Raw genomic sequence first — 15,428 nt, forward strand, 5'->3', positions numbered from 1 at the left:
ACCTAAACAGTATAAGCAGAAGGTCAGATGTCAGCTGTGTGGTGGTTCCAGAACATGGGCGCTTGGCGCTGGATAATGCCAAAGTGTGCCATGCCAGCTGCCTGGCAGTCCTGCTCATTAATTCCTCCTGAAAGGTCATGCTCATCAGCTGCTTCTACTGTTAAGTGTGGATCCGTTAATCCTACTGACTGTGACGGAGAGAGAGAAAGGGAAAGAGGGATGCTTAGAAAGAAGGGTGTAGACAAGCTAGGAGCAGGACAAGGGAAAAGGTGAACCAGAGAGCTGGCGTACGTGTGATGGGGTGGGGTCAGTGTGATGGGCGGGGCCAGGGGAAGGGAGTGGCTGTTCGCCGACGGCGACTGTTGACCTTCAGGCTGACATGGTAGCAAGTTGGGTGTTATGACAGAAGCAGGCCTCTGTGGTGAGAGGACTGTGCACATTCATCTAATAATGTGCATGCCATCCCACCCCTGCCTGTCAAACAGCACGAGCCAATCACAGGGCCTGTCTGCAGCCTGAGGCTCCAGAATCTTGTTTGCATGGCTTGGATTACCTTCTGAGTATGGCTGACAATAAGTTTAGTATCGGCCTGTTATTGGCCCCTGACAAATCCCAGGGCACTAATAGGCTGCAGAGAAAAAAATTGATATTCGCGAGGGACGTTTTTAAACTCCGAATGAACTCCCATAGCAGGGGGACTAGAGGAACCCAGACACCTGCTGAGGGGCAGACAGGACCCCGACGGTGGTTTCAAGTGCAATCGCCCAGATAAAGAACCATCCCTCAGGACGGTGGCGAGAGCAGGTTCCTGTTGCCTCTGTAACGAGGCAGAGAACCTGGCCGCGGCTGAGAAGCGCAGCGTAGCCGGGACGCCGTGCGATCGAACCGGTTACAGCGCGGAGCGCGTCGCGGAGGATCCGGGTGCGCCATCCTCCTGGCTGTGAGGGCTCCCCGCACCGCTCGCCGGAGATGTGGGCTATGTGCTCACTCAGCTGAGGCTCACGTGTGAGAGAGAACGCTCTGGTCAGGGCTCATGTTGGTGGTGGGGGGTGTGTGCTATTGTTGCCGTTTCCAGTTTTGCAAAGAGGGCTTCTGATCAGGAGACCCGCTGCAGTGAAGCTCTGCTCTCCTTTCTCAGCTTTTTGTACAGTTACATTTTGATTATATTCCCCTTGGGACTACATATCCAAATTTTCCGTAGGCCTCGGTCCTGATGTCACTGAGACTCTTTTCGCAAGAGGATTCATCCCGACCTGATCTTCAGTTCATTTTACTTTGGCATGTCTGAATCACAGTGATTACCACGTGGCCAGTTGCGCCAGGTAACACGAGAGAGTGGTACTGAATAGCCAGGGCACTGGCACTTAACCAGTGGTGCCTGGTGCCTTCTGTCTGACCCCAGCTGACCCTGAGGCCTGCCAGCCACCAGGGGAACAGCAGGGACACAGACTAAATTGGGTGGAGAAAGAGAAGTGATGAGCTGGCCAGTGGAGGGGTTTTCCCTCGGCGCCCCCGAGCACGGCTCCGGGCCCTCCCTCACTGTTTGAAATGCAAAGTTAACAGGCCCCGGTGCTTGGTGCGGGCTTTCCTAATCTGCTCCAATGTGTCAGCAGTTCTTTCTTCGGAGGCCCAAATACTTTTCACATTCAGGCTGTTTGCGAAAGTGAGTTAAAATCAAGAGTTTTAGGGGGAAGAACAGTTTCAGAATTGGCTTCTGAATGTGTGTGTCACAGTCTGACTTCTCTTCTCTGAAACACAGAGGGTCTTACAGTAAGGTATATAAGTACATGTTGCTAAGTTTACAAACAGGAGCCTTTACAATTTTTAGCAAAGGAGCAAAGACCAGTGCAGCAGCTGGCTGAGTTTGTTCCCTGCGCTCGTCCCCTGGTGGGTTTAACGGTTACGAGCAGGCTGGCATGCCAAATGCCAGATCCCTTCACACGCCAGTGTCTGGCAGTGCGTCAGCATGCAGAAGTCTGCTTACGTGGGGTCAGAGACGCTCCATGGATGCTTGAGAAGGGCAGTACGTGTAGCCTGGTCTGGCCTTCGAAATGGAACAGTTCCCCGAGTGAGGTATTATGGGCATGTTCCATATCCTCTTGGTTCTGGTAATAAGGCTTGGCATGTCTGAGCTTTTGTGTTCTGCTGTTCTGCTGACTGAAAGCCTGCATCCTGGACTGGAATTCTGCATCCTGGACTGGAATTCTGTAGGATGAAATCTCTCTCTCTCCCCGCGTCGCTCTTTCTCACTTTTAGGCATCATGCAGACACTTATGTTTTTGGCTTTTTCACCATCTTAAGAATGCAAACTTCCTGTTTCGGTGGCCCACCGAAGCCCAGCAGAAGGCGTCAGGTGTGAACACCACCAGCGGAGACAGAGCCCTGAGTCCTGATTATATACGTCATTTCGGTCCTGTAGTGCAGTACCTATGGGGAACTACATTTTAGAGACCCCTGAAAACTGTACACATTTATCATCCAATCATTTCTTGTCCACTTGGACATCGCTGAAACATAGAAGATGGCCCGTCTGCCTCCAGTCAACCGAGCAGGTGATTCAGAGAGCTTGGGCGGATCTGTCTGGTTTTTATGAAAATAGTTTTGGAGATACTAAGGGCAAGAATCAGAGTGCCGTTTGTTACGGCAACGGTTTTCACGGTTTGATACACGGTTCCTCGCGGCTGAATCTGGGATGTGGGCACGTGCAGGTCATTTCACTGCCGCACTTTGCCAGAGTTCATAAATGTGACGGTGAAAAACACAATTCACTTTTCGGTTTATTTCCGATTTTATCCTGCCTGTGGTTTCATCATGGAATAAAAGGACTCATTCTCTCTCCTCTCATCTAACAAGTGGAAAATCTGCCATGACGGCATAATTATTTTTAGGGTCCTATTTGCATTTCTAGTTCTCTGCTAAGTAAATGTTACTTTTTAAGGTCTTTATAGATAAATTAATAATCTGGAGTATTTAAAAAGGCATGAAACATTTAAATTAAGTAATTTCAGCTCCTGAAGGGTATGCTCAGGCTGTTACATATGCATGCAGACAGACATAAACATTGGAGCTAATCACTTAATCGGAAATTGTATTTAAAGCATGAAATTTTTGGAGCCTTTTTTCCCCCTCTCTCTCCCCCGGATGTCGATATCCATGTGTAGTACGGCCCTAAGCGGCTCGAGCGAAGAGCTTCAAACGGGACCGCTCGGAATTCCTTAGCGCTCGGCGTCCCTTAGCCGTTTTCCTCACGTTCTTCGCCCTCGCCTCAGACCTCCTCCCGTACAGCCCAGCGTGTCGCGTCCGATGCCGAGCGGGGGCGCGCTTAGTCCCGCAGCAAGGTCCTTTTTTGCGAATTCCACCGCAAAGCCAAGGTGGAGGTTGCCATGCCCCGCTCCCCGCTCCCCGTTCGCTTGGGCTACTGGAGCGCAGGGGTTTCACGGCCCGCGGCGAACAGTCGTAACGGGTCATAGCCGCGTCTTTGCGGAGCACTTCTGCGCCTGCAGCCGGAGGCTTTTGTTCTCGTCGTGAGATAAAGACAGTAATTGATTTCTCTTCCCGTGTCTGTAGGCAGTAACCTAAAAAGAACAGCGTAGGTTAATAACAGCCGGTTTGTAGGTCAATCAAGACTTTGACACTGGGACAATGCTCAATATGAGCGCTGCTGTTAGACTTTGATTTGCTATTGTGTGATTGTTTCTGACAGTCACCTTGGGCATGCTTTACATCAGAGGCCTGATTTACTTAGTTCAGCTGGCTCAGTGTTCTGTTTAAGTATCTCTTGAGATAGCAAAGCGTTGGAGACTGGAGAGTTCTTGTAGGCCTTTTGTCCAATCAGCTTTTAGTTGCAGGTTTTTTGTCTGTCATTTTAAATATCATTCAGTGTGCATACAAAAATCAGAAATCAGGCCCGCGTATTTTCATGAGATCATGCGTGTGATTGAACGATTTTAATACGCAGCTTCTGTGCGAGAGAAATCTTTTTTCACCTGTGACTGATCACCCAGCCGGGCTGGATCGATCGATCCCCCCCCCAGCGAACTGCCTATTAACCCGATGACCACACGGAGCGAATGATGCAACTTTGCTTTTTCCTGAACAACCAAACTCCTGTTGCTTGTGTGAATGGAAAGCTTGGCTACAAGAAGAAAAAAAAACATTTTAATAAGCATATTTGCACCATAGATGTGGTGGAGGGAAAAAAAAACAACACAAAGTAATGCCCGAGTCCGGGACGCCGTCTCGGAGTGCGTTACTCGGAGTTTCATCATGAAATTAAAACCCAGTCCCTATGGTCTTCATTTAGCTGGTTAGTTATGGTGGGCTACTACAGATCTAAAGACTCAACCGTGAACAGGAACGGGGGGACGTAATTTCTTAAACCTTGTCACATCATCAAACACTTCATAAACAAATCGCCGAAAAGCCTCTTAATGAGTGTTGCTGGTGTTTCGCTTTATTTAAAAAAAAAAAAAAATCTCGTCTCGTGCCTTCATGGAAAAGACGAGCCGTTATCACTCCGGCCTCGCGCGCCGGGGAGAGGAGTCGTTCGGCTCAGCGTTCCGGCCTGCGCGCCGCATCCCGGCCACCGGCGGGGGCGTCTGCCGCGCACGACTCTCCCCGCCCTCACGCCGCTGCCAGCTCGCGTCAGCAGAAGTGTCGGGAGCGCTGCCAGGCCGCCCGTCAGCGCCGCTCCGGACTCCAGACAATTTCTCCGCGTCCTCCCCCACGCTGGTCCTCCGCCCGCGCCTTTATTACCTCCGCTTTATGATTGGGTGTTGCCAGCGGACGGGTCCACGCTGGATCGATGGCCGGTGGATAGACCCGGGTAATTACTTGCGCCTTTATTGAGCTCTCTCCCGTTTTCGGGAGAATCTCGGTTGTGCGCTGCCATGCCCCCCCCCCCCCCCCCCCCGCCACGCCTACTTTGTGACGTTTAAGGAGGTGGGCTTTCACTCAAAGGTGATGTAAGGGCATCGTGGAATGACATTTAACGCTGGAGGTGAATTATAACCACGAGGAAAGGTGTTTAATGTCAAGAGAAACATTTTTAAATGCAGCAGGTCGATTTAACTCATCCTTTTTTTCTGCGTAATAGTATGAGGAGTCTTATAACCGAATAAAACGTTCCATTCCAAAAGGAATTTGTGCAGAGACTTGGAGAAATCTGCTTTTTGTGAGGTGAGTGCGAGATGTTTCCGTTAACCCTAATCCTTTCCCATCCCGTCCACAGAACGCTCCTGGGGCTCCGGCGGCCAGCCCCGGCGCTCCGGTCACAGGCTACAAGCGCATGGTCATTCCCACCCAGCCACCCCTGACAGCCACCAAAAAATCCACCCCCAAGCCACAGGCCTCTCCTGCCTCCTCCCCTGTGGCGGCCCCGGTGGCGGCCCCGGTGGCGGCCCCTGTGCCGCGGGTGCAGCAGCCTGCCTCCCAGCCTGTCCCCGCCTCCTACACCACGGCCTCCACCCCCAGCCAGGCCACCTTCAACGTGCAGGTGAGAGCGGCCCAGCCTGGCCCCCAGCAGCACCCCACCCCTGTGCAGTATGCTCCCACCCAGCCCAGAGGCCCCGACTTCGCCTATGGGCCTCCGCAGCCGGGCTTCTCCCCGGCCCACGTCGGGGGGCATCACGAGCCGCACTACGGAGGAGGAGCGCCGGCCTACGGGGGCGGGAACGCCTGGAGGGCAGAGCCGAGCCACCACACGGCCCCGCCGCATAATCAGACCTACCAGCCCCCGGCCCTGAAGAAGACCCCCATTACTGATCCGCCGGCCAGCCTGGCACCCTACGGAGTGGGACCCGCCGGCTCTCACAAGGTACGAGTGAACATCGCCGTGCAGTCTTTGCTTACTGTCAAACATGTCACGCAGTCTTTATCCTAATTGTGCCAACCAGTCGTACTAGAGCTTGACAGTTAAGACAATTAACCACACAAGAATTCAAGGAGTGGGTTGTGCTAACCCCTCTGACGTACAGGGACGGATTTTTAGTAACCCGCAAGTATGCAGACGAACTCAAAGAATTCCTGAACGTTGTTGAATAGATACTGTTTATCTTTACCAAGCACACCATGCTGAAGGAACACCTTTGCAATGAAAAAGGTATCATACTTTTTATAGTCGGTCCCTGTTTGTGCAGGCAAATGTGTTTGTCTGGGTGGATCCACACAGCTGATAACATCGAGCATGGGCTTGTGTGTTTGTGCTGGCAACGTGCAGAAGGAGCCTTGGGCACCCACAGTCCTGTCGCCAGGTGTCCTTTTATTTATTTATATATATATATATATATATATATATATATATAATAAAATTTCCTGGGAAACATGGGAGGAGGGGTTTTACCTTAAATAAAATAACTGATTAAGCAGAGTGACATGCAGTCTAAACTTTGGACACACTGCCGGGAGGCTTGCAGAAGCTTCGCAGTGATGAGCACAGAATCTTCAGGGCCTCATGGACTGGCCTCCTCCTTCTTCTTCTTCTTCTACCCAACTTTGAAGGAAAGACGACTCTTGAAAAATAGCTAAATTTGAAATGTTTGCGGTCCACTCAAACACTGGAAACACCAGCCCGAGTTCTCAGGGTCCGTCTCTTTCCTACAGTCGCACGAGCAGGCGCGATCGAGTGCGGTCTGCCATTTACAACAGAGGAGGGAAAGACGTGGAACTGACGAGGGGGTTTGGCTCATGCAAAATAGCAATTTCAGTGACATTAATGAAACGGTATACTTGTTTTTCAATTGTTTTTCTTTTTATGTGAATCCCCCGACAGCCTTATTCTGGAATGTGGAGAGTAATAATTTGTGCTGATTGGTTGTTATTAATCTGGCAGCTCTTGGCCAGTACCAGGGAATACATCTAGAGGTGATGTGGATAGGAACGTGGAATGCCACCGGTCTTCTCCCCAACATGTTGCTGCCAGCATGCTTTAGCCCAGGGTCACTGCCACTTTGAAACGAAGCTTTAGCTTCATGTTGTATTTAACCTTTAAAAAAAAAAATATTTCAGAAAATATCTGGTCTTTCACAATCAGCTGGAAGTTGAAAAACACCCAGTCGGGCTGCAGTGATGCAAAACACCTTTGTTACTGCACACATTCTAGCTGGCATGGAGGTTCACAGCTGCGCATGGTGTTTTTATTTCTAAGTCTTTATAGGTTCTTACTTGTCTTCAGCAAGTTTGCATGACTAAAATGGTTTTCTTACTACTTCTGTTTTTGCGGTTCGTTTACGTAATCAGATTTGCAGTGTGTCACCCAGAGACATCAAAGGACACAAGTCTTTCCTTTTTCTCACTCGGCTCAGTCTGTATGAAGGTTCTTGACACTCTATATTCTGTTTAATGATTTTGTTTGTTTGTTTGTTTTTGGCGGGGGGTGGCAGAGCCCCCAAGGAATCTCCATAGAGAGACTTATTGTGGTCTCCCCACACACACACACACACTCCATGGCTGCCTGAGGTGCTGTGGTCTATACACACACACACACACACACACACACACACACACACACACACACGCACACACACACACTCCATGGCTGCCTGAGGTGCTGTGGTCCACACACACACACACACACACACACACACACACACACACACACACACACACACACACACACACTCCATGGCTGCCTGAGGTACTGAGTGGACCCTTGAGTCTCCTCTAATTCAAGGATTTTATGCTCACACAAGTACAAACAGCCGCAGCCTTTTGGGGAATCACTCATCAGTACTGTGCTTTACTAAACACAAATTAAATACCATATTGCAACAAGCATTTTTTTGTATTAAAAGCTAATTAATATTGCTTTTAACAAAATGTATATTTAAGTACGTTTCGCCTTTAGACGGCTGCTCTGCTCTCTTGCTTGACACGCGGTGTGAATGGCAGGTTTGGTTTCGAGATCTCTTTCGCACATCTGGATTCGGCGTTAGTTGTGAAAGTGCTGTTGCAATAGTATGCTTTCAGGACCTGCTGAATATTTTCTGCAATTCTTGAAAGTATTACAGCAGTTGTACAAAGTCTACAACTGTAGTGATTGTATTGTGGTATTTTGTTCTAATACTTTCAGTGGTTCATCTGGTTAAATTGTTTGAGCAGATGAGTGTCGATTTAAGACGATATCAGTGCTGCTTTCGGACTGCTCTGTTGAATACCTCACTGGTTCGTGCAAATGTCTGCTTTGAGCACATTTGATCTAATCTCCCTTTTAAAACATTTAGTTTGTCACGTAATTCTGGAATTAGCAACACTCGACATTAGGGGACCGTGAGACCTGCTTCTGTTCCCTTACATTTTTAAATATTGGTGCAGTGGGCCCAAAGAGTCCTCCTGCCTGGTGTTTCCTGTGAGAGTAATCTCTTTACGAACACGAGATGAGATGAGATGAGATGAGAACAAGCTGGCTTGCGGTGAGCCTGGATCTGTGACGATTTTGCCTCCACACGCACAGAGACGCGGTGGGCTCCCTCGCCACGAGTCCCCATGTCATCTGGACGAGCGTGCCGAGTTCACCGGTGCAGTGCCGTGGTGCCCCCAGTGCCAAGAGGGTTCCCAAGGTAACGGCATGAGCGAAGGGCCCGGCCCTGCTCTGGGCTCCTCGGGGCATGCTCACAGCCCACGAAAGTCGACGCGTTTTTCTTAGAAATGTCACCAAAACCGTTTGCTCCAGGAATCTTGATGATGTCATATTAGTTGCCTCATAACTGTCAAACTTGACTGAGAAAGTTTAAAAAAAAAAAGAAAAAAAAAAAAGCTCTCCTCCATGGGTTGCTCTGCCTGCTTACAGTCTCATCACATGCAAGAACTCTAAAATCTGCTTAGTTCAAGTGGGTTGTGTCCCCATTAATTTGACGTATAAATACCAAAACGTTGTGCTATTTATCAAATGGCTAGCAGCAGTCCTGTGGTTCAGTGTACATCTTCCCCTGCAATGCTCCAATTAACACTGCGGGGGGGTCTCTGGTTTGATTTTTGTGTCATCTTATGAAGATCAAGGAGCAAGATTCTGAGCTTGCATGGGAGGTCAGTGTTAAAAGAGACCTGCTGTAGTGTTGTCTGACGCTGGTGCACCGATGCTGCGTCTTCCGCTGTGGTGCCCGACCCTCAGGATATACTGTCTGATTGGTTTACATATTTGATGTGAGCTGTAAGGTGCATAGGAAAGAGCTTTTCAAATCAGCACAGCTCAAGGACACTTAATTACACAAATCCGCTGCCACATGTTTGATCTCTGTTTTCAACTGGGGGGAGATTTCATGGGAGCTGCTTAATTTAACAAATTCTAAGTGTTTTCTGTCTCCCAGTGTTCCCATCCACTTCCTCTTCTCTCATCGCTTCTCTCTCTCTCCGTCCATCTCTCTGTCTCGCCCTCTTTCTCTGTCTTTCATCTTTCCTTTCTCTCTGTCTCTCTCTCTATCTAAATTGGAAGAAGCCTCAGCAGGGTAATCACTTGGGTTGTTGCTGAATTTGAGTGACATTTGGGGGCCGGGGGGGTGTGTGCGTGAGGGGGTGTGGAGGTGATTATTTGGAACTGCTCAACCCGTACAGGAGCAGGGAAGGTCACTGATGGCTTCGGCTGCCGAACGCTCCCGCATCGTTTTCCCCTCGTCTGCCGAGGCCTTGTCCCCGTGTCTCCTCCCCCTTACTATAGCCCCGTCTTTTCAAGCTGGCCAGCACCTGCCTAATATGATCATCATTGGGGCGGAGTGGCGTGTGGCCCGCGGGTGTGCAGCCGCGGGTGCGCAGCCGCGGGGTGTGGCCTGGGCAAGCCGTGCTGAAATTAGATGGCTTTCTTCGATTACAGGACGTTCGCGTTTGGGTCATCGAAATCATCGCCGCTACCAACCTTTTCCCAACTCCTGCGACCTCTGGTAGAATGTCACAGCCCTGTGGCATGCTCCGTGTCCGCTGTGCGAAATCAACATGGAAGCTCACTGTGAAGTCCGTGTGGGTGCTGTGTACGGAATAATACAGAGTCGTGGGAGTATTGAGTTCGTCTTTTTGCACAAGTGTATTTGATGACCTTTACTGCTCCGTCTCTTTGGTTTTCGCATCGCATCCGGGTGTGTAGGTTTTGTGACCTCTGTTGTTTTTGGTAAGTTAACACACATCTTTTGGCCGTGAGAAGTGTCGCCGGCACCTGCAAAAGGTGCCTCCACTGAATACTGATGATTTATAATAAAGGGAGACCATGTTGTAGTGGTTGAAGAGAGCAGTTGCTGTATAACTGCCTACAGTGGCTCCTATAAGAGAGGAACTAGAGGCTTTGGTGGTCTCTAATATAGCTGTTCATTTCATAAAGATTTTACATGGAATAAGCTGTGTCTCTTTTCAGCTACAGGAAATGCACACGCCCTTTATCCCTTTAAAAGCCATATTGTGCAGTCGTACGGGCCAGCTAAACTGTTCACCCGTGTACGCTCGTAAAAGCAAGCAGGTGTGAAGCAGTGTGTTTCTTGAACAGGCACCCCAGAGCAGGAAGCGAAAACAGAGCAGCCCTGTTCCGTGGGTGTGGTAGTGGCAGAGCTGTGTGCCCAGCCTGTGCCTACCACCACCCGCCCTGGCTGTACACAGCAGCTGTGCTTGCAAGAATTAGCCAGAAAAACCGCTGGAATGCCCTGTAGCGGCTGTGCTGCCTCTAATGGAAAACCTAAAGAGTTGTTACATTTGTATTTATATATGTGTATACGGCGTATGTGCATATTATATATAAAATATGCACATACATCGTATATATATATATATATATATATATATATATATATGTATGTATGTATGTGTGTGTGTGTGTGTGTGTGTGTGTGTGTGTGTGTGTGTGTGTGTGTGTGTGTGTGTGTGTGTATATATGTGCCTCTCTCTTCCTTCATTCAGGCCAGGAGTCATCTTGTGTGCCTAGCCAGACTTTGGCCATCAGCCTCTCTGCTGTATTGATAGGCAGCAGGGCCCTGAGAGGTGAATCTCTACAGGCTGATCTGCTTGACGGCGCTAACGAGGCGTTCCCATTGCAGCTTTCAGCGAGTGCCTCGCTGTGAAGGGGCATGCTTGGAACTAAGGTCTTCAGGGTCTCGCTCACACTTTCGAGGACACTCTGAGTATCTGTGCGAATGAATTTACTTTGCAGTGGGGGTTTTTTTTCCCTCCCTCATTTTTTGTCCCCTGGGGTTCTTAAAAAAGAAAAGAAGTGACACACATGGAAGGCAGTGACGTTGCGCACTCAGGGTAAGCCAGTTCTGTTGGCATGACGGCGTTGCTCCGGTAAAGGTAGGACTGTCTCAGCACATGTGCGGAGGAAAAATTCAGTCATCTAGTCCATTTTGCTCTCTCTCTCGTGTAGCGTTTCTGCATTTCTTGCAGTAGCTTGGTTCTGACTCCTGCTTTGCATGCAGCAGTGAATGATTCACCTTTTGGCTGGCTTTCAGGATGTTCTGTTTGTTTCTCCTTAAGTTACTTCCTTTTTTGTAAGCCGCCGAAAAAAGCCCATAAGATTGGTCATTAACTTCTGCGCAGAACAGTGTCGTCTCTCATCGAAAGGGGCGTTATTGCCTAAATGGCACGTTTGTGGTGGCGAGGCCGTTTCAGTGAGCTTTGCTCTGACTTGCTCCCATCATTGGAGCCCTGTTTTGTTTCCCCCTTAATTGGCTGTGGGCGCGAGACGCCCAGCGTTGATCAAATACGACTCCTCATAACACGCCTGTCTCCTCACTACACAGCCCTGCCCCGAGCCACAGCACTAACCTGAGAAGAAAAGGATGGAGGCATTCAGAAAAGGAAGTTCAACATTGCACGAGCACAGAATGTTCAGATTCCACTTTTACACCTACGCTTCAGTCACGGGAAACTTATTTAAAAGCCCTTATGGAAGAAGAAGAATGAATGAATGAATGAATGAAAGTGTTGTACTCCTCTGAGTCTTATGATGAACAGCCTCGGAACTTGAAAGTACCCGAAGGGAGGCTGTGCGCATACGCTGACGAAACACTGGCCAAACTGGACCCGTGTTTTGCTTTTCAATAGCACATGAAGAGAATTCATTCTTGCTGAAGTACGTGTGTGTGTGTGCGTGCGTGCCAGCGTTTGGCGACAGAGAATGTGCATGTGTATGCACGTTTACAGGGTTATTGTACATGCCGTTCTTGTGAAGAATGACAGCATGTGTTAATCAGCCTAATCGGGTTAAAAAAACATTTCAAAAATACAGCAGACAGAAATAATACAGCAGATAGGAAAGATAAAAGATGAGGGAGGGTGTGACGTTAGGTAGTACACACGCGCTCAGTTGTCAGGGATAGTGGGATGGGCTAAAATGTTTTGGGACAGCTTGCCTCTGTTTTAGACCAATAGGAATGAGGGACATTGCAGGTCCTGACTCTTAATGTAACACCAGCAGAAATATAATTACATTTCTGATAAACACCTGGAAGGGACAGCCTGTCCACTCCAGCGGGGTATGTCCAGCTGCTCGGTGAGGGGTGCGCTCGTCCCGCTTAATTCGGCCTGAATCTTTACGTTTAAAAGTTCTCGCCGTGTGGTTTGAGTAGCGAGTTCCAGGTAACCTTCGTCAGCAATGACAGTTCAGCTCACGGGCCACTCGCTTCGAGCCGCGGCACGTAATCGGTGTCTCTAATTCCGCCACCTCAGTCGGTTGGCGCGGGGTCAGGGTGTTGAGTGTCCTCTGGTTGCTGCGTGTTTCCCAGAGCAAAGGTCACACGTCCACTTTGACATGATGGTTTGGGGTCATAAATAGAAACACCACGGTACTCGGGTTGCAAGTATGAACCCCCCCCCCCCCCCAGTTGTCAAATTTTGGGGTACGGCAGTTCACGCCCTTGTCATTAAAGCATGTTTGTCATAGAATTGGGCAATATATCACATCATTTGGGAGTTTTATAAATTAACTTAAGAAACTGATGTAGAAAAGCCAGTGTGGAGAACACAGGCTCAGAGGTATAGGTGAGGAAGAGTCAGAGTGTGAAGAAAGTTTGGAGATGCTGAGACAGGATGGCGCGTCACATCAAAAGACAGTTTTAATGTTACTCTAATTAACATTACCCTTCGTTCTGGCTTCTGTTGCGTTCTGTAATGTTATTGTAACAGAATGCACCTGATCTTCAAGACAAATCATAATATATCAGACTTCAGATCAAAATGATCAGCAAAGTCTCATCTCTACACTCTGACAGGCCTGTTCTTGGCTTCTGCTGTGACCCTTGATCTTTCAGCGATAGTCACACTTCCTGGAGATCTCATACTCCTGCTGAGGGTCCTCTTTCAGCTTTCCACGGCCTCTCGCACAAACAGCATGTTTGACGCGCTGAGGAGTCTGATGCACTGAGTCGTCTGTGCATTCTCGATCACCCTTTTCAGTTTGTTATGACGTTAACTGTGGCACGCTTGACTCAATTCACCATCCGATCATCATGCCTTTTTTAAAACCACACTTGTACTTAAACCAGAGCTGGTCCAAGTCTCCCTGTCAGAGTGGCATCTCCATGCTGAGACTGCTGCTGAGGCTGCCTCTCTTGGTCAGAGTGGCATCTCGGTAGCATGCAGAGACGTATTGCTTTGTTTCTTATGTTGGACTCTTATTTAATGGATTAAGTGATGTTTGTGACAGGGTGGGTAATTAAAAAAAGTTGTAATTTTAAAGAAGGTATATGATCAACGCACAGCCAGAAGAAAAACCTGCCATGCTCTGTGTGTACCGGTACTGACAATTCGAGTGCTGATGGCTAGAAAATCATCATTAACCTAAAAAAATAAACTGCACAATACTAACACACAGTATAAATATCTTGTAGTGGCTCAGCTACAGTCCTGACAACTGCCAGTGGGCTCTTTTAATGGGCATTATGTATGAGTGTGATGTAGTGTACTGAAACACTGATTAAATAGCGCTATTTGAGTTTTCTGGGCCTTAGGATCGAGTCCTGATCGGCTCCACAGCACGCAGACGCATCGCCATAGAGGGAACATGTCAAACCGAGTCGCACTTTTGCATTACAGCGACCCCTGCTGTCCAGAAGCCTTTACGGCAGCCCGGCTCCCTGTCGTTCGTTATCGCATTCTGGCCCTCTTCGCCGGTTTGCTCAGATTTAACTCTTACATCCCGAGAGCTGATTCACACAGAATATCCTCTCGGTGTGTGTGTGACTGACTGACTGACTGAGTAGCTGAGCTGTGTACGTTTCAGTGGAAGAGGTAATTCAGGGTGCTGGCGTTTGGACAGAAGGGAACCTTCAGCCCGCCGCTTAATCATCTGTCGTTTGGCTGCAGCTGTTTGGCTCCTAGTGGAAAGGATCTACCACACAAATGAGAGGGGAGCGGGCCCAGCGCACGGCCCGCACCAGAGAGAGAGGCTTGTGCCGAGACACTGCTTACGAAGGGCCAACCCGTGGACTTCTTCGTGGTGGCCAACGTAGATGTATAAATATACCTTAAAGACACCTCAGACTTCAGCGGTGCAGCAGAAGTCACAGCCATGGACAGAACAATAAGATTGCTTACTTTCAAAAAGTGTTTTGGGTGAAAATGCTCTGATTGTAGGCAAACAATGGCCAAATGTCATTCATCATTCCTCAGTGTTTGAACTCCTCTCCGTATGTCTCTCTCTGTCTCTCTCTCTCTCTCTCTCTCTCTCTCTCTCAGCACTATAGACTTGTGCTTATCTGGTATCAGGGAAATGTGTCAGTTTCCAAAACTTGACCTACTTTCATGTACACATATTCCCCTCGCACACAAAGAAAACAGAAAGGCACTTTATTGGCTTCCGAACCACGCACGTCGAGTCGAGCACTTATTTGCAGTCAGCCGAACATTTTTACATTCTCAGTTCAACGATGCAAACTTCCAATAGTAGAGCGTCCTTGATCTGACCCCTGTCGCTCATCAGAAATGGGTGTGTGTGCTTCCCACGGTCCTTAGTCATCACCCCTCACTTCGGTGGATGCGACTATTTGCACTGGGTTTGTTTGTTTGCTTGCTCTTTTTTTTTCTCTTCACTGCCATTTTAATTAGAGCTGAAACAACTTGACCCATTTTATTTGCAGTAATTCATCTCCGTTCTCTGTGTGCCTGCGATCTTCACAAGGCAGGCTTGAGCTTCTCTGGGTGCCTGGGTCTCGCGCCGGAGCTCACAGACACCTGGGATGGTGAGCAGCTTCTCTCTCTCTCTCTCTCGGCTTCCATGTCTCTCATTCACCTGTGTGCTTGGTCACGTGCCACGTGTCCTGCACAGACTAAGCGCTGTGAGGGGAGTTCGACTGAAGGCAGCGCGGAGTGTTTGTCACCTCTCACGCCTACGATTGGTGATCTCTGAAGTGCTTGAGTCAAAGGGTCCTCCTCCTCGGCCTGGCTGAAGTGTCTCTTAGGCTGAAGGGTTGCACAACCATGGGGAGCTCGTTGAGGAAGTGAGGAGGTAGTTTGGTGCAGTG

General features: G+C 49.0%; 1 protein-coding gene across 9 annotated transcripts in view; it reads left to right on the forward strand.

Annotated features, from left to right (window-relative positions):
- Window positions 1-15,428, forward strand: part of lpp (LIM domain containing preferred translocation partner in lipoma) — a 120,759-nt gene that overhangs the window by 75,867 nt on the left and 29,464 nt on the right. For all 9 annotated transcript variants that reach the window (XM_035524541.1, XM_035524539.1, XM_035524546.1 and 6 more), the window contains one exon: window positions 5,231-5,815. In XM_035524541.1, coding sequence (XP_035380434.1) covers window positions 5,231-5,815 — 585 coding nt within the window. The remainder of the gene's footprint in view (window positions 1-5,230; window positions 5,816-15,428) is intronic.

Source organism: Electrophorus electricus, chromosome 3, assembly GCF_013358815.1.
Source record: "Electrophorus electricus isolate fEleEle1 chromosome 3, fEleEle1.pri, whole genome shotgun sequence".
NCBI classification, from domain to species: Eukaryota; Metazoa; Chordata; class Actinopteri; order Gymnotiformes; family Gymnotidae; genus Electrophorus; species Electrophorus electricus.